At 35.8% G+C, this 19,913-nt stretch overlaps 1 protein-coding gene across 6 annotated transcripts in view; it reads left to right on the top strand.

Annotated features, from left to right (window-relative positions):
* Nucleotides 1-19,913, top strand: part of TMEM241 (transmembrane protein 241) — a 172,327-nt gene that overhangs the window by 58,604 nt on the left and 93,810 nt on the right. For 2 of the 6 annotated variants that reach the window (XM_051970342.1, XM_051970347.1), the window contains 5 exons: nt 346-397; nt 9,785-9,833; nt 13,059-13,104; nt 14,187-14,222; nt 18,325-18,359. In XM_051970342.1, coding sequence (XP_051826302.1) covers nt 346-397; nt 9,785-9,833; nt 13,059-13,104; nt 14,187-14,222; nt 18,325-18,359 — 218 coding nt within the window. Of the gene's footprint in view, nt 1-345; nt 398-6,019; nt 6,069-6,995; nt 7,042-9,784; nt 9,834-11,888; nt 11,925-13,058; nt 13,105-14,186; nt 14,223-18,324; nt 18,360-19,913 lie in introns of all 6 variants that reach the window. The other 4 variants (XM_051970344.1, XM_051970343.1, XM_051970346.1 and 1 more) reach the window with 4 other exon arrangements.

Here is a 19,913-nt window from a genome sequence, read left to right on the forward strand (position 1 = left end):
TAGGTAGCCAATTCCCCAGCTGGGATTTGGCCATAGGCTTTCTGCTTCCATGTCCAGTGTTGCTTCCTTGGCAGCACAGTGAGTCTTAAAATGAAACGGCCTGAGATTGGATCAGCTGGTTTTCCCCCAACCCCCATCTCCCTCCCAACCATGTATGTGTACTTTGCATGGCTCCAGTGACCTCGGTTGACTTTTGGAAGCATTTTCACTTTATCTGCTACCCTGCTACCCTGACAGAAAAGCTGCCCAAGTAATGTGGATTGAGACCAGAACTTGGAAAGATTGATGAGGGGTGGTCTTTGGTGCACTTCACCTTGTCTCTAATCATTGTCTTTCTCTCCACAGTGCTGTCTTCCTCCTGATAGCTGCTGGAAGTCTTCCCTTTAACGATTTACAAGTAAATACAGATCTGTCTGTTAGTTTTGTCCTTCCTGTTATTCATGCTCTGAAATATAAATAATAACAATACCTAGTAGTTATACAGTGCTTTTATGTCTGCAGAATGCTTTATTCCTATTAAATAATTTGATCTTCACATCACTCCTATGAGGTACATTCTGTAATTATCCCCATCTTATAGACGAGGAAACTCATCAGAATTGAAGGATCATACCAGCAGATGTCTGAAGTTGGATTTGAATTCAGGTCTTTCAGTACACTGTAGCTACCTGCAAGCTCCCTGAACAATATATAGAACTTCACTTTTTACTATATGCTCCATGTATGTAGGGATTATTTCATTCTTTGTATTATATTTACATCCCTGGGAAAAGAAATGGCAAACCACTCCAATCTCTTCACCAAGAAAACCCCAAATGAGGTCATGAAAAGTCAGAAATGACTGAAATGATAAACGACACAAACTTATCTCCAGTGCCTAGCATATTTGGTATAGCAGGCACTTAATTAATGCCAATTAATTGATTGATTATTGATTACTTAGGATGGATTTAGCTTGTAGAGTTTTGACAAATATTGTGGAAACAACAGTAGACTTAGATGGCCTGTTTTTGAGTCCCAGAGATTTTACTTACTAGATACAGGAAATCATTTCTTCTCTCTATATTTGAGTTTGCTCATTTGTAAAATGAGAATAATAAAATCGCATTACAATCCTTGTCGGCTTATAATATGGAAAACACTTTGTAAGCCTTCTATACTACATATGTGCTATGTACCTATCAGTTATTATTGTTGCATTAAAAAACATCAGGTTTGCACTTAAAAAAAAACAAAACCTCTAAACGTCTCACATTTTCCCCTGTCCGTTTCCTGTCTTCTAATGTGGCAATCTGATAACAAGAAGCTTGATTGCTACTTATTGTATTTGTAGGCACTGAGGAAAACAGAGGAGTGAATGAATAAGAAGGTTGTAAATGGAGATCTTGGAGAGACCTTTAACTCTGAGGTTTTTTTCCCTTTCTTTTTACACATGAAAAGATGGAGGCCCAGTGTGCTTAAGCAAAGACTAAAATTAACATAGGTAGCCAATTCCCCAGCTGGGATTTGGCCATAGGCTTTCTGCTTCCATGTCCAGTGTTGCTTCCTTGGCAGCACAGTGAGTCTTAAAATGAAACGGCCTGAGATTGGATCAGCTGGTTTTCCCCCAACCCCCATCTCCCTCCCAACCATGTATGTGTACTTTGCATGGCTCCAGTGACCTCGGTTGACTTTTGGAAGCATTTTCACTTTATCTGCTACCCTGCTACCCTGACAGCAAAAGCAGTGAAGAAACCCAGGAGAGGGGCTCACTTGTTAGATAGAGCTCCGGGTCTGGAGTTAGGGAGTTGTTCAATTGCTCAGCTTTTTGTGACCCCATGGACCATAACTCATCAGTACTGTCCATGGGGGTTTCTTGGCAAAGATACTGGAGTGGTTCGCCATTTTCTTCTCCAACTGTCCTGGGTTACATAGCTGGTAAATATGAGGCCAGAATTGAACTCAGATCTTCCTGACTCCAGATCCAATGCTCTATTCACTGAGCCAGATAGCTGCCTCCAGTTAGGAAATCTGAGTTCAAATCTAGCCTCCAATTTACTAGCTGCATGAACCAGGACAAATCATTTCATCTTTGTTTGCCTTAGTTTCTTTATCTTTAAAATGGGAAACATAATAGCACCCATCTCAAAGGATTGTTTTGAGGATCAAATGAAATTATAATTTACAAAGCACTGGTATATACTTAGTGCTATACAAATGTTAGTCATCATCATCATCATCATCATCATTATTATTATTATTATTATTATTATTATTATTATTATTTGTAGTAGATATAGTGCTGGATCTGGAGCCAGGAAAACTTGAGTTCAAATCTCCCATAAAGAATAAGTCAAGTCACTTAACCATTGTTTGCCTCAGTTTTTTCAACTATAAAATGGGGATGATTGCACCCATCTAGAGTTGTCAGGATTAAAAGAGACCATATTTGTAAAAGGTGTGGTATACAGTAGGCACTACATATGTGCTATTTTTATTAATTACTATATCTCACTGTTGAGTTTTATTTTTGATACTCAGTGGTTTTTGATTGGTTTTGATATATACTGTAGATATAAAATGAAATGGTTCCTCATATATAAGATAGTGTTTGACTTACTGGTTATCCCCAAATCCCCTCTTTGAGCAGTGTTGTGACCACCTTAAAAGTTTGTCTCATGAAGCCTGAGGCAATAATTGTAGGGTGCAGGACTCTGAAGCTGATCTCCTGAGAGAAGAAAGCAGCATATTTCTATCTTTCTCCAAATCCCATATAAAGTAAAAGCCCTAAATCAAACTCTTTTTGAAAACTAGACTATTTCCCCTTTTTCTCTTTCTCATTTTCTCTTCCTGGGGTGGGGAATTCTGTAGGCTCCCTGACTCCTAAGTAGCTCATTAAGCTCACTGCTTAAGTTTGGTCCAAAAAAACATCAAGAAGGCACAAACCTGGGAGGGAGAGCTAATGGATGACAGGAAGAATCCAAAAAGCTTTTGATGGGCTAGAAGACTGGACTGAATCTAAGGAGGGTGCCTTGGGTAGAGTACTGGATCAAAAGTCAGGAAGACATGAGTTCAAATCTGGATGTCTGTGACCCTGGGCAATTCACCTCATCTCTGTTTCTTCAATTTCTTTATCTGTAAAATAGGGATAATAATAGCACCTACCTTCCAGAGTTGCTGGGAGGATCAAATAAGGTAATAATTGTAAAATGCTACATATAGTTCTTGCTACTACATAAAATAGTTATTTTTATTAAATTCAATGGAGATAAATGTAAAATTTTATACTTGGGGTTCAAAAATCCCAACTTCATAGGAGTAACAGAGAGGAGGCCTGGTTGGTAAAGTTGATCTAAAAAAGAAATGAGAATTTCAGTGAAGTATCTGGTCAGTCAGCATGGAATATGGCAAACACAAAAAGCTAATGTGATCTTGGTCTTGAGAGGTAAATCATCCAGAAATAAGAAGTGCTAATCCCTCTGTTCTCTGCCCTGATCAGACCTCTTGGGGATTTTTGTTTTCAGTTATGAGTGTCAGAGTTTAAGATTGTTAAATTAATTTAAGTAAGTTTAAATTAAGATTGGTAAAACAGCAAAGAGTTTGGAGGACAAAGAAGATGGTAAAAGTCTTTGAGCCCATATTACATAAAGATAAATTGAAGAATATTTATCCTGGAGAAGAGAAAAATAGGGAGGTGGGCATGATGCTTATATTCAGATATATTCAGATATTTGAAGAGCTGTCACATAGAAAAATTTCTTTTTGGATTCCAAGGATAAAACCAGAAAAAATTCATAGAAATTACAAATGGATTATTCTAGGTTTAATGTCAGAAAAAAAGTTTCTTGATAATTAGAGCTATCCAAAAATAAAACAGGCTGCAATGGGAAGTGATGAGTTCCCTCTTTTTTTGAGTTTTTTAAGCAGTAGCTGTAGGGCCTCTTCTTAAGTATATTAACATGAGTATTTCCCCAAAATCTATTTTTCCTTGCAAAAGGTGAGATTTTTTTTACTACTAAGATTTTAAGTTTTTAAAAATTAAAAGTATTTTATTTTTTCCAAATACATGCAAAGATACTTCTCAACATTCACTTTTGCAAAAGCTTGTGTTCCAAAATTTTTTCCTTCTATCCACCCTTTCTCCTTTCTTTAGATAGCACGCAGTACAATATAGATTAAACATGTGCAATTCTTCCAAACATTTCTGTATTCATATTGCACAAGAAAAATCAGCTCAAACGGGAAAAAAAACATGAGAAAAAAAGAAAAAAAACAAACAAGAAGAACAAAGGTGAAAATACCAAGTCTCCATAGTTCTCTCTGAATGTGGATGGCTCTTTCCATCAAAAGTCTATTTATCCTCAAAATCTTAATGATTCCCCCAGGTTGAAAATATTTTAGGATGGAAATATGCTTAACATTATCGTACACGTATAACATATTGGCTTGCTTGCTGTCTTGAAGAAGAAGAAGGGATAGGAGGGAGAAAGAAAAATTTGGAACTCGAAATCTTATAAAAATGAATCTTGGGATCAGTAGGATGATTTCAGAAAGTCTCTCCAGGACTTGCATGAACTGATGTCAAGTGAAATGAGTAGAACCAAAAGAACATTGTACATAGCAAGAGCAACAAGATTATGCGATGATCAACTCTGATGGACATGGGTCTTTTCAACAATGAAATGATTCAGGCCATTTCCAATAGTCTTGTAATGGAAAAAGCATTTTATCTTCTTTCTCATTTTTTCTTTTATTTGATCTGATTTTTCTTGTGCAGCAAGGTAATTGTATAAATATGTATGGAAATATTATACATGTTTGGCATATATTGGATTGCTTGCTGTCTAGGGCAGGGGGTGGGAAGAATAGAGGGAGAAACATTTTGGAATACAGGGTTTTCCAAGGGTGAATATTGGAAACTATTTTGCATGTATTTTGAAAATAAATAGCTATTATTAAAAAAAGAATAAAATAAGTTTAAAATGAATGTTGAAAATGATCTTTATATGTAATTGAAAAAAATAAAATACTATTAAGTGAAAAAAAACCCAAATGCATTAGGACAGAGGGGACACTCTGTATAAGATGGACTAGATCAGAGGTAGCAAATATGTGGCCAGGTGGAATCAGATTAAAATGTAATTGGGAAATGTTTAATAAAATAAATATAATACAATATAGAAAATGATAATATGTAGTTTTCTAAGTCAATCTGTAGCTGCTGGTATCCTGATGTCTTGTTTAGCAGATCCTCCATTTCTATTAGAATTTGACACCCTTGAAATAGAAAACGGCTGAAGAAGTCCTGTGCAGCACACATTCTTCTGTGATTCATGGAGAAGTTATGATAGCCTTTCAACCAGCTACTTTGAAAGGCATCTATGTGACTTAGTGATTAGAGTGATGGGACCTGGAATCAGGAAGACCAGAGTTCAAAATCAGCCCCAGACATTTATTTACTAGCTTTTTGACCCCAACTACTTGGTGTCTGTTGGCCTTAGTTTCTATAACTATAAAACAGAAATAATAGCAGCACATACTTCAAAGATAATTATGAGAATCAAATGAGAACATAATGCATTCAAATAAGATAAGTTTTCATGTAAAGAAGGAGAAACTTAGGCAGGGGGGAACTATAGAGATTATATAAAAGAGCATTTTAAAAAAAATTTCCTGGGTATATGGCCCCAAGAGTGACTCATGGGAGCCATCCAACTGCATTTAATACAGTGCCTACTTAGCACCTATTAGGTACCTATTCCATTCCCCCTTCTCTTCAGCTAGGGTTAGAGAGTGACAACTGAAATGTTTAACTTTGAAGTATGTTTTAAAATATAGTGACCGAAAGATTTCCCTTAGGGACCACCCTACAGAAAGTGGAGAGGGTCTCTAAGGATTTATCTGCTCTGGCCGCCTTTACTTCTGGCACATGTCAATTAGTGACTTCTAGTCACCACTGTGCTTGTTGCCTTGGGGCTTCAATATATGGTATATGTTTTTTTCTGCTTAAAATAATTTGTTTATTTGTCATTTGTCACAGTTTGATCCGGTTGGATATTTCTGGGCTGCCATTCACTTGTTGTGTGTAGGTAAGTTTAAAACGCATGCAGGAAAAAATAATGAAAATGTTGATAATAGGAAGGTATTTAAGATTTGGAATAGAAGAGGAAAGAAGGAAGAAAGATCTTTGAGGAAGGAGTCAGATCAGAAAGCAGGACATACCTATTTGTAAGAGGAGCTGTGGACAAAAGAAGGATATCAGACTCCAGATATTGAAGTAGAGTTGTATTGGATCGGACTCCAGACACCAAAATATTGGGTCAAAATTCACTGGTGGTTTTCTGAATTGCTTTGGCTTCTTTGGAATTTTCCCTCAATTATATCAGTCTCGACTGCCTCTTCCTGTCATTCATGGAAAACTTTAATTAAGATATTGTGACTTAAGATTTACTTCCCCAGACCAACTTATGGAATGTTGGCAAGTCTTTCCTTAAAATCCTGGGAATATGCACAGAGGTTTATGTCAAGGTCATTTTCTTTCAATTATCATACCAGAAAATTCCAGAGTGGGTTAAATAAAGGTCTCATTTAATTTTTTTTTGCTTATGTCATGTTTTGAGACCCATTGTATTGTGAGAAAACTTGCTCCTCTGATTTAGCTGTCCTCTGTCCAGAATCTGAATGGTGCTGTATGTTTCTGTTTACCATGGCAAACATGTAAGGGAAGTTCAGCTTTTGTTGGCCATTGTATTAGTGAATGACTAACCTTCCCTGTTTAGTATTCTCTGTGAGTTAGTTTATAAGCTGGAATGAGGTAGCATAGATTGTGACATCTCTTGAAGACCTTGAGAAACAGGATAGGTACCCATCTGTCTGGCCATAGTACATACAGTCCCTTTTAGATCTCATTCTGACCTTGAGAGTCCTTCCAAACCTTTTGCCTATTCCATGACGATGAGCTTAGTTTATTTACCAGAATGAACATGTAGTAGTGGCATGTTTTATTTTATTTACAGGGTCTTACAAAATATTTCACAAGGCCCAAAAATCCAGTGTGTTAAGGTAAATTTTGGAATTTTTTTGTTTTTTATATTTTTTGGGGGGAGGGTAAAGTTGATCTAAAAAAGAAATGAGAATTTCAGTGAAGTATCTGGTCAGTCAGCATGGAATATGGCAAACACAAAAAGCTAATGTGATCTTGGTCTTGAGAGGTAAATCATCCAGAAATAAGAAGTGCTAATCCCTCTGTTCTCTGCCCTGATCAGACCTCTTGGGGATTTTTGTTTTCAGTTATGAGTGTCAGAGTTTAAGATTGTTAAATTAATTTAAGTAAGTTTAAATTAAGATTGGTAAAACAGCAAAGAGTTTGGAGGACAAAGAAGATGGTAAAAGTCTTTGAGCCCATATTACATAAAGATAAATTGAAGAATATTTATCCTGGAGAAGAGAAAAATAAGGAGGTGGGCATGATGCTTATATTCAGATATATTCAGATATTTGAAGAGCTGTCACATAGAAAAATTTCTTTTTGGATTCCAAGGATAAAACCAGAAAAAATTCATAGAAATTACAAATGGATTATTCTAGGTTTAATGTCAGAAAAAAAGTTTCTTGATAATTAGAGCTATCCAAAAGTAAAACAGGCTGCAATGGGAAGTGATGAGTTCCCTCTTTTTTTGAGTTTTTTTAAGCAGTAGCTGTAGGGCCTCTTCTTAAGTATATTAACATGAGTATTTCCCCAAAATCTATTTTTCCTTGCAAAAGGTGAGATTTTTTTTACTACTAAGATTTTAAGTTTTTAAAAATTAAAAGTATTTTATTTTTTTCCAAATACATGCAAAGATACTTCTCAACATTCACTTTTGCAAAAGCTTGTGTTCCAAAATTTTTTCCTTCTATCCACCCTTTCTCCTTTCTTTAGATAGCACGCAGTACAATATAGATTAAACATGTGCAATTCTTCCAAACATTTCTGTATTCATATTGCACAAGAAAAATCAGCTCAAAAGGGAAAAAAACATGAGAAAAAAAGAAAAAAACAAACAAGAAGAACAAAGGTGAAAATACCAAGTCTCCATAGTTCTCTCTGAATGTGGATGGCTCTTTCCATCAAAAGTCTATTTATCCTCAAAATCTTAATGATTCCCCCAGGTTGAAAATATTTTAGGATGGAAATATGCTTAACATTATCGTACACGTATAACATATTGGCTTGCTTGCTGTCTTGAAGAAGAAGAAGGGATAGGAGGGAGAAAGAAAAATTTGGAACTCAAAATCTTATAAAAATGAATCTTGGGATCAGTAGGATGATTTCAGAAAGTCTCTCCAGGACTTGCATGAACTGATGTCAAGTGAAATGAGTAGAACCAAAAGAACATTGTACATAGCAAGAGCAACAAGATTATGCGATGATCAACTCTGATGGACATGGGTCTTTTCAACAATGAAATGATTCAGGCCATTTCCAATAGTCTTGTAATGGAAAAAGCATTTTATCTTCTTTCTCATTTTTTCTTTTATTTGATCTGATTTTTCTTGTGCAGCAAGGTAATTGTATAAATATGTATGGAAATATTATACATGTTTGGCATATATTGGATTGCTTGCTGTCTAGGGCAGGGGGTGGGAAGAATAGAGGGAGAAACATTTTGGAATACAGGGTTTTCCAAGGGTGAATATTGGAAACTATTTTGCATGTATTTTGAAAATAAATAGCTATTATTAAAAAAAGAATAAAATAAGTTTAAAATGAATGTTGAAAATGATCTTTATATGTAATTGAAAAAAATAAAATACTATTAAGTGAAAAAAAACCCAAATGCATTAGGACAGAGGGGACACTCTGTATAAGATGGACTAGATCAGAGGTAGCAAATATGTGGCCAGGTGAATCAGATTAAAATGTAATTGGGAAATGTTTAATAAAATAAATATAATACAATATAGAAAATGATAATATGTAGTTTTCTAAGTCAATCTGTAGCTGCTGGTATCCTGATGTCTTGTTTAGCAGATCCTCCATTTCTATTAGAATTTGACATCCTTGAAATAGAAAACGGCTGAAGAAGTCCTGTGCAGCACACATTCTTCTGTGATTCATGGAGAAGTTATGATAGCCTTTCAACCAGCTACTTTGAAAGGCATCTATGTGACTTAGTGATTAGAGTGATGGGACCTGGAATCAGGAAGACCAGAGTTCAAAATCAGCCCCAGACATTTATTTACTAGCTTTTTGACCCCAACTACTTGGTGTCTGTTGGCCTTAGTTTCTATAACTATAAAACAGAAATAATAGCAGCACATACTTCAAAGATAATTATGAGAATCAAATGAGAACATAATGCATTCAAATAAGATAAGTTTTCATGTAAAGAAGGAGAAACTTAGGCAGGGGGGAACTATAGAGATTATATAAAAGAACATTTTAAAAAAAATTTCCTGGGTATATGGCCCCAAGAGTGACTCATGGGAGCCATCCAACTGCATTTAATACAGTGCCTACTTAGCACCTATTAGGTACCTATTCCATTCCCCCTTCTCTTCAGCTAGGGTTAGAGAGTGACAACTGAAATGTTTAACTTTGAAGTATGTTTTAAAATATAGTGACCGAAAGATTTCCCTTAGGGACCACCCTACAGAAAGTGGAGAGGGTCTCTAAGGATTTATCTGTTCTGGCCGCCCTTACTTCTGGCACATGTCAATTAGTGACTTCTAGTCACCACTGTGCTTGTTGCCTTAGGGCTTCAATATATGGTATATGTTTTTTTCTGCTTAAAATAATTTGTTTATTTGTCATTTGTCACAGTTTGATCCGGTTGGATATTTCTGGGCTGCCATTCACTTGTTGTGTGTAGGTAAGTTTAAAACGCATGCAGGAAAAAATAATGAAAATGTTGATAATAGGAAGGTATTTAAGATTTGGAATAGAAGAGGAAAGAAGGAAGAAAGATCTTTGAGGAAGGAGTCAGATCAGAAAGCAGGACATACCTATTTGTAAGAGGAGCTGTGGACAAAAGAAGGATATCAGACTCCAGATATTGAAGTAGAGTTGTATTGGATCGGACTCCAGACACCAAAATATTGGGTCAAAATTCACTGGTGGTTTTCTGAATTGCTTTGGCTTCTTTGGAATTTTCCCTCAATTATATCAGTCTCGACTGCCTCTTCCTGTCATTCATGGAAAACTTTAATTAAGATATTGTGACTTAAGATTTACTTCCCCAGACCAACTTATGGAATGTTGGCAAGTCTTTCCTTAAAATCCTGGGAATATGCACAGAGGTTTATGTCAAGGTCATTTTCTTTCAATTATCATACCAGAAAATTCCAGAGTGGGTTAAATAAAGGTCTCATTTAATTTTTTTTTGCTTATGTCATGTTTTGAGACACATTGTATTGTGAGAAAACATGCTCCTCTGATTTAGCTGTCCTCTGTCCAGAATCTGAATGGTGCTGTATGTTTCTGTTTACCATGGCAAACATGTAAGGGAAGTTCAGCTTTTGTTGGCCATTGTATTAGTGAATGACTAACCTTCCCTGTTTAGTATTCTCTGTGAGTTAGTTTATAAGCTGGAATGAGGTAGCATAGATTGTGACATCTCTTGAAGACCTTGAGAAACAGGATAGGTACCCATCTGTCTGGCCATAGTACATACAGTCCCTTTTGGATCTCATTCTGACCTTGAAAGTCCTTCCAAACCTTTTGCCTATTCCATGACGATGAGCTTAGTTTATTTACCAGAATGAACATGTAGTAGTGGCATGTTTTATTTTATTTACAGGGTCTTACAAAATATTTCACAAGGCCCAAAAATCCAGTGTGTTAAGGTAAATTTTGGAATTTTTTTGTTTTTTATATTTTTTGGGGGGAGGGTAAAGAAAAAGAATGATTTACTGAAAAAGTTCATTCCAATAACTACAAACCTATAAACCTGAGGACTCAAAGCTCCGCTGCATAGAATTGTGGGAGAGTGACAGATTTAGATACCAAAGGTTATTCTCCTTTTTCTCCTTGCTGTCTGAACACCTATAGTCCTATCACATATCCATTATAATTTTCAGCTGTCAGATGAACTTAACCTCTAGTTTATAGAGGCTGTAATTACTCTCCATGTTTTTTATTTTGAATTCAGCCACAACTAAAAAAGAAACCTCCATCAGCTATATTCGCTGGATCTAATGAAACCTTTAGTATATGTGGTGGGGTTATTCTAACTAGTCACTTTTTTGTCAGTTTAGTTAGATGAGAGAATCGAGTTTTGTTGAGAGGTGCCTTGGATGATTATTCCTGGGTTAATCTAAAGAAACATGCTCCTTCCAGATTTTCTTTTAAATTAACCTCTCCCAGTACAAGATAACGTCTATATCTCAACTGTTGGTGTTCCCACTAGGTTTGCACACTCTCTGGGTCTTATTCCCGGGAGACTACATATACACACAAAACAGTATCTCTTTTATATAATATCCATGGCACCCTCTGTCCTTTCCCCCTTCTTCATGTGAAAGTATATCTGATTTGATTGAAACAAACAAAAAATAGTTGAAAATCCAGGTGAAAGAAAGTGTTACATAATAGAGAGTCAGTCTCAGAGTTAGGATGTTCTTTATCTTGTCACCCACTTCTGAAACATATTGGTTTGGTGATATCAATTAAGTTATTCAGTCTCTCAGTGCTCAGAGAGCATATGGTAATCTGCATTGATGAGCATAGAACTTCTTCACTGGGAATTTACTATACTGATATAAAAAATCCAGGTGCTAGTTTGCATTGAAAGTCCTCTTATTACTCTTATTGCTCATTTATAACAATGTGCTGTTAAATAATGCCTTAGTGGAGAAGTATGGCTATTTTATATTGGCAAACATATTGACCATTATGTTTTCCTTTTTTCTTCCCTTCCAATGTCTAGTGATATTGACCAGCAATATCTAAACTACATATTCAGGTAAAATTACTAACTCTATTATCTTTTTGTAATATTTTCTTTTTATTTTTTTAGCTTTTTATTTCCTTTTTTTTTTTTTTTTTTTTTGGCTGAGGCAATTGGGGTTAAGTGACTTGCCCAGGGTCACACAGCTAAGAAGTGTTAAATGGCTGAGGCCAGATTAGCTTTTTATTTTCAAAATATATGCATAATTTTCAGCATTCACCCTTGCAAAACCTTTTGTTCCAAATTTTTCTCCTTTTCCCCCATCCCCTCTCCTAGACAGTAAGTAATCCAAAATATGTTAAACATATGCAATTCTTCTATACATATTTCCACATTTATTATGCTGTGCAAGAAAAATCCAATCAAAAAGGAAAGAAAATGAGAAAGAAAACAAAAAGCAAGCAAATAACAACAAAAAGATGAAAATACTATGTTGTGATCCACATTCAGTCCTGTTTTCTTTTTCTTCAATTCATTGGTTTCAAAAACATTTTCCAGTCACATTTTGAACAGAATACTCTTTGAGTCACTGTTCTTTTTCACTAGATTAGTTCAAAGAAATTAATCAATTAGGAGCAGGACAGAAATTAAAATTATATAGTAGAATAGATTAACATGTATGGCTTTTTTGTAGATAGAAGATCATGTCTCCCACTGTCCACTGTGGGTGCCAGCATAAGAAGCCAAGTTAACTTGGTTTGGAAATCCAGAAAGGTTTCATTTAATTTTTTTTTGCTTATGTCATGTTTTGAGACACATTGTATTGTGAGAAAACATGCTCCTCTGATTTAGCTGTCCTCTGTCCAGAATCTGAATGGTGCTGTATGTTTCTGTTTACCATGGCAAACATGTAAGGGAAGTTCAGCTTTTGTTGGCCATTGTATTAGTGAATGACTAACCTTCCCTGTTTAGTATTCTCTGTGAGTTAGTTTATAAGCTGGAATGAGGTAGCATAGATTGTGACATCTCTTGAAGACCTTGAGAAACAGGATAGGTACCCATCTGTCTGGCCATAGTACATACAGTCCCTTTTGGATCTCATTCTGACCTTGAAAGTCCTTCCAAACCTTTTGCCTATTCCATGACGATGAGCTTAGTTTATTTACCAGAATGAACATGTAGTAGTGGCGTGTTTTATTTTATTTACAGGGTCTTACAAAATATTTCACAAGACCCAAAAATCCAGTGTGTTAAGGTAAATTTTGGAATTTTTTTGTTTTTTATATTTTTTGGGGGGAGGGTAAAGAAAAAGAATGATTTACTGAAAAAGTTCATTCCAATAACTACAAACCTATAAACCTGAGGACTCAAAGCTCCGCTGCATAGAATTGTGGGAGAGTGACAGATTTAGATACCAAAGGTTATTCTCCTTTTTCTCCTTGCTGTCTGAAAACCTATAGTCCTATCACATATCCATTATAATTTCCAGCTGTCAGATGAACTTAACCTCTAGTTTATAGAGGCTGTAATTACTCTCCATGTTTTTTATTTTGAATTCGGCCACAACTAAAAAAGAAACCTCCATCAGCTATATTCGCTGGATCTAATGAAACCTTTAGTATATGTTGTGGGGTTATTCTAACTAGTCACTTTTTTGTCAGTTTAGTTAGATGAGAGAATCGAGTTTTGTTGAGAGGTGCCTTGGATGATTATTCCTAGATTAATCTAAAGAAACATGCTCCTTCCAGATTTTCTTTTAAATTAACCTCTCCCAGTACAAGATAACGTCTATATCTCAACTGTTGGTGTTCCCACTAGGTTTGCACACTCTCTGGGTCTTATTCCCGGGAGACTACATATACACACAAAACAGTATCTCTTTTATATAATATCCATGGCACCCTCTGTCCTTTCCCCCTTCTTCATGTGAAAGTATATCTGATTTGATTGAAACAAACAAAAAATAGTTGAAAATCCAGGTGAAAGAAAGTGTTACATAATAGAGAGTCAGTCTCAGAGTTAGGATGTTCTTTATCTTGTCACCCACTTCTGAAACATATTGGTTTGGTGATATCAATTAAGTTATTCAGTCTCTCAGTGCTCAGAGAGCATATGGTAATCTGCATTGATGAGCATAGAACTTCTTCACTGGGAATTTACTATACTGATATAAAAAATCCAGGTGCTAGTTTGCATTGAAAGTCCTCTTATTACTCTTGTTGCTCATTTATAACAATGTGCTGTTAAATAATGCCTTAGTGGAGAAGTATGACTATTTTATATTGGCAAACATATTGACCATTATGTTTTCCTTTTTTCTTCTCTTCCAATGTCTAGTGATATTGACCAGCAATATCTAAACTACATATTCAGGTAAAATTACTAACTCCATTATCTTTTTGTAATATTTTCTTTTTATTTTTTTAGCTTTTTATTTCCTTTTTTTTTTTTTTTTTTTTTTTTTGGCTGAGGCAATTGGGGTTGTGACTTGCCCAGGGTCACACAGCTAGGAAGTGTTAAATGGCTGAGGCCAGATTAGCTTTTTATTTTCAAAATATATGCATAATTTTCAGCATTCACCCTTGCAAAACCTTTTGTTCCAAATTTTTCTCCTTTTCCCCCATCCCCTCTCCTAGACAGTAAGTAATCCAAAATATGTTAAACATATGCAATTCTTCTATACATATTTCCACATTTATTATGCTGTGCAAGAAAAATCCAATCAAAAAGGAAAGAAAATGAGAAAGAAAACAAAAAGCAAGCAAATAACAACAAAAAGATGAAAATACTATGTTGTGATCCACATTCAGTCCTGTTTTCTTTTTCTTCAATTCATTGGTTTCAAAAACATTTTCCAGTCACATTTTGAACAGAATACTCTTTGAGTCACTGTTCTTTTTCACAAGATTAGTTCAAAGAAATTAATCAATTAGGAGCAGGACAGAAATTAAAATTATATAGTAGAATAGATTAACATGTATGGCTTTTTTGTAGATAGAAGATCATGTCTCCCACTGTCCACTGTGGGTGCCAGCATAAGAAGCCAAGTTAACTTGGTTTGGGGAAATCCAGAAAGGTTTACAGTCACACTGAGGTAATAACAGAGTCAAGTTGGAGATGAACCTTTTGCCCATTTGATCACTCATTATTTCTGGAGTGAGCAGCCTTGCTTTCTGCATCCAAAGAGAACTGTTTTTCTCATTTTGTGGTAAACTTAATATTCAATTAAATATTTATATTGAAAAATGCATTTTAAACATCAGGCCTTGTTACAAGCATGGATAAGAGCTTCCACTGTACCAAATAGAAGACTTGCATATGGTCCACCTTGATCAGATGTTGTAGTGAAAGCCTTTTCATGGGACTTTTATAAAAACTCAGGATTTTTAATAATTTTGTTTTTAAAATGCTTCCATGACATTGTACCATTTCAGGCAAAACTTCTAGCCAAATCAAACATCAAAGGAATGAGGGATGTGGAAAAGTGAAGATTTAAAGCCTTTTTTTGACCCACAGCTAATTTCCCTGTGCTCTCTTCCCACTTCCTACCCATCCCTTTATTTTATCATGTATATATTTATTGCCTGTGAGCCTGATCCTTGCAGCTTCCTGGCTAAGACTAAGGGGTCAGCCAGCTCAAGCCAAAATCCTATTGCCAAGTCTTTTCTTTCGGCACAAGTGATGAAAATGTATGAATCAATACTAGGGGTACTGCTTGGCTTCTTGCTGGCATTGAAAGCACAGAAGGAATGAGCATCCAGAGTTTTCCATTATGCTTGGATTTATGGGTCATCTGTGCTTCTGCCTTGCCAACTCAAGGCAATTCTTGCCAAGGCAGAGAAGTTGGTTTGAATTCCCAATTTTTTTTTAGCGAGAGACAAGTGGTGAGAAGTTTCTGAAATTTTAGTCCAGTGATGCCCCCCCCCCCTCCCTTTTTGAGGGAATATTTATTCCTTAAATCTTTCTGTTTAATGATTCTGAGCTAGCTGCTAAAGTGAGTGTTGATCAGTTATTAGGGTCATGAAAAAGATGTAGAGAAGATAGAGTGAAGGGAAGAAAGAAGAGTAGAGCGTGCATACAGGAAGAAATTAATATATAACTATGAGAAGGGAGTTGTTTTGGCCTCTCTCCTCCCCCCCCCCCCCTGGATTCACAGTTATGTTATATGGTAGAAATAATATGGGGAAGCAGCATAGAGTAGTGGCCGATGGTCTGGCCTTGGAGCCAGGAAGACCTGACTTTGATTCATATTATCTATATGACTAAGGATAAGTCTTAATGTTTTAGGCAATTCTCTTAGACTATAAGGTATACATTTATATTAATGGAAGGATTTTTATTCTTAGGAGTTTCCCAAATCAGTGAAATCATAGGTCTGTCTCGTACCTAAACCAAAATAAAACAAAATTAAAAAAAAAAAGCTGACCTTGGTTTTAGGAACTTTTAATTAATTGGCAGTTAATAATGAGCATGGGAAATTTTAGTGTTCTGGTTATTTAAAGACTAATACTTAGTCTGGGTTTTTCCAGGATATTCTGGCCTTACTCAGTCTATAACTGTTTTAAATGGGAGAATAATTTTCCAGGGACTCAGAATCAGAGAATTTTAGAATTTAATGACTGTCCAGCCCAAATCCTTTATTTTATAGATGAGTTTCTTTGAAATGGTGGTGTTTTAAAGCCCCAAAGGAAACATAGGAATTTTCTTCTGGGTATGACAAAAAAACTTGGATATATCTTAAGGAAGATTTATTGGGTATTAGCATAAGTTTATTGTTTACTTTGCAGAGAAGAAATGGGTTCCATATTCTGGTGTGTTCTTTTTTTCCAAATTAACACATTATTTAATCCTATCATTCCATGGCTATAGCTGTTGTGTATAATTTCAAATTATAGACTTCAGAGAGATTTCTGCCAAGAATGTACATACCAGCAATGACTAGAATAACCATAAATTTAGTTCTCGTAAAATTCCAGTGGTGGCTAGAGAACTAGCTCTCTCATCAAACTCTTTCTCCTGACTTTGGGCTTCTGGCTCAATAATCCTAGTTTCTAAGGCTACTTACTCCTTAAAGTTTATTTTTTTTCACCTTTCTTGCCTTTTTTTCTCCAACTATCCTACAATGAGAATAATAGCATTATAAATATCCCCATTGACCTTATCTTCTCTGTCTCAAAAGCTGTAAGGCAAAGTTGGGCTGGTATGATGTTGTGTATCCCTCTGTCTCTCCCCTTTAATTTTGCCTTTTCTTCATCTAGTTTGGTAGAAATAGTACTTTCATGTCGCCTCTGCCTCTACCGGGATACCTTAGCCAGATCTGATCCTCTCTTTCCCTGCCCCCACCTCCAAGGAGAGAAATTTTTACTTGGGACTTTTCATACCTTTGGTTCAGTTCAATCCATATTATTGTGGTAGGTGCTGAGAACATGCTGTCCATGTTTTACTTATCCAGTGTTTCAGTTCCTTTGAGTCATGATGGATAATGGCTGCTTCATTTTCTAAAGTAATCTATGCTCATAATTTACCTTTCTGACTAAACATTTTTACATATGAAGGAACACAATTCTATAAGCCAAATAACTACTTATAATGATGAGAATTTCCTCCACCTATTGGTCTTCTGAAGCCAGGACCTAGAACTCAGGCTAGGATGATTAAAAATGCAGTTAATTATAATATGTGGACAGATTTGGTTACTTAACTACTCCATGTAAAATTGTTTCTCTGAAATAGTGTATTCCAAGTTTTAACTAAGGAACTTTAATAGAAACTTTCAGAAAAATAATATAAAAACCAAGTTGTCCAGAATGAAAAAGATTTATGGCATCATGCGTTCATTTTAAAAATTTTCTTTGTACTTGGACTTGTTCATGCTTATTGATGTTGATCAAGTTCATAATTTAAAAAAAAATTGAAACATGACTAACCAGTAAATTGGAGACTGCCTATGTTTAGATTTTTAACAACTGGATTGGACTACCTTGCTTTTTCCAGTTCTATAGTTCAGCAGTAATTGTCATTGTGATGTTGGTCTCTTGGTTACAGCATGTATTGGTGATGGGTTATTTGGGTATTTTATTAAGAGGAACTGAGAAAAAAAAGCACTGAACCCAGCCAGGAAACTTAGGAATAGAGAGTAGAACTCAAGATGTAGGGCCAGTGGTAATTGAATTTGTACATCAAAACAAGATTGTTTAATTTTTTTCATCTCTTTCAGTAAATGGGAAGGAAGATAAAGCATGTTTAGGCAAAGTGATGATATATCAAGGCAAGTTAAAAAGCAGTTAATAAGCTCATACTATGGACTAATCACTGTGCTAAGCTATAGAATGTAATATACGGTTAATAAAAATTTGTTGCCTTGGAGAATTTGCTTTGAGGAAAACTTTGCTGCCTCATAAAATAGGTTAAAGATTTCATTCATTTACTGAATTTATATATAACACTTTGTTGTTTGTATGTTTGTTTTTTTTAGCATGGTTCTGTTGGCCTTTGCATCTCATCCCACAGGTAAAGTTAACACTACAAATTTCTTGATGTACCTTTACGTATTTCTTTATGGATAGATATCCTGCACTGGAGCAGACTTTTGATCCTAAGTCCTGGACTGGAGATTTGGCTCTACCGCTAAATGCCTATGGGATTTGATATGTATCATGGATTTATTGGATCCTCATTTCCTTATCTGTAAAATCCTCAAAGTGTTGGAGTCTATGACTTTTTCTAGCTCTACAGCTGAGCCGTGTTTTTGGTTTCTTGGTTACAGCAAAATATTGGGCTGATGATGGCATTGGGAAATGGCTCAGCAATATGATCCCTTTCCTGGACTTCCCAGAATGCCCACGGTGGTTGAGAACTGGAGTAGCATCGGAGCCAGAAATTACACCGTTATTTGTTGTGACCAGTGCTTTAGAGCTCATTAAGACAATACTCGTTATTTCCTTGGGGGTGATTGCTATGCATTTTCTATTCCTGATGCTGAAATTACAGCTGGGCACGGGGTAGAGAGAGTACCTCACAGCTTGGACACCAGCTTGAATGTGACCACGGCATGCTCCATCCTGCCGACCTGTAGCTGTAGCTCTCACAAAATAAAGGTGATCTCACCCTGCTGATCAGCCTTGGACACAGGCCTGCAGGTGCTCAGTCAACGGCCATGTCTTCAGCGTAATACAGTACGTTGACTGCCAAAAAAAATTCATGTAAATTATTAAATCTAATAACCTTTACTAAAATGATGTACATCTCTACGTCATGATGCTAGTCTGTGCCTTTCTGAGCAATTTTTTTTTTTTTTTCTGGAAGAAGGGATAGCGCTTTACTCTGGGACCCTAACATGTTTGGAGAGCACTATTCTCAAATATCCTCAAGGGTATTTGCAGTTCAGAGATATTTTGACTCCTGCCTTTGAGGTTGATTTGTTTGATGCTTTTGAATGTTTAACTGTAAGAAGAAAGTCAAGGGAGCCATAGGGATCCTAGGTGAAGAGGTTTTTCTAGTGTGAAACTGAGTACAAACCCAGCCAATTCAAAACAATGTGGAACTTCCTGACCCAGGAAAACAGGAAGTGGTTAGATTTTTCTCCATTCTTACTTGCTTATGAAGCCAGCTCTCTGCTGGGTTCTTCACCCCTTCTCAGCCCACCCTCTGGACAGTTTACTGTCCTTGAGTATTTCCTTCCAAGTTCAGCTAAAAGCTAAACTAGTTCATTTTGTAATTTGTTGGCATTTCTAGTAAAAGCATTAGGGCAGGGAGGAATTTTTTATGATTAGGTTTTTTTTTAAAAATCACCTTTGTATTTAATTTATTTACACTGTTTCTGTTCCCTTTTACTATGTATAATCTGAAATGAAAGGAAATTCTCTCCAAAGACATGTGAAATAGGTAAGGCAGGTGGCAGTGCTCCCATTTTATAGATGGGTAAACTTATACAGATGCTAACTTCCAATTTAGGTCATTTATCTTCCTTAAAGACCTTTCACAGAGGGGCAGCTCTGTGGATCTTGGAGTTCAATCATAGATTCATGGAGTTGAAACCACTTCACAGGTCATTTAGTCAACTCA

Source organism: Antechinus flavipes, chromosome 1 (genome assembly GCF_016432865.1).
Source record: "Antechinus flavipes isolate AdamAnt ecotype Samford, QLD, Australia chromosome 1, AdamAnt_v2, whole genome shotgun sequence".
Taxonomy (NCBI): domain Eukaryota; kingdom Metazoa; phylum Chordata; class Mammalia; order Dasyuromorphia; family Dasyuridae; genus Antechinus; species Antechinus flavipes.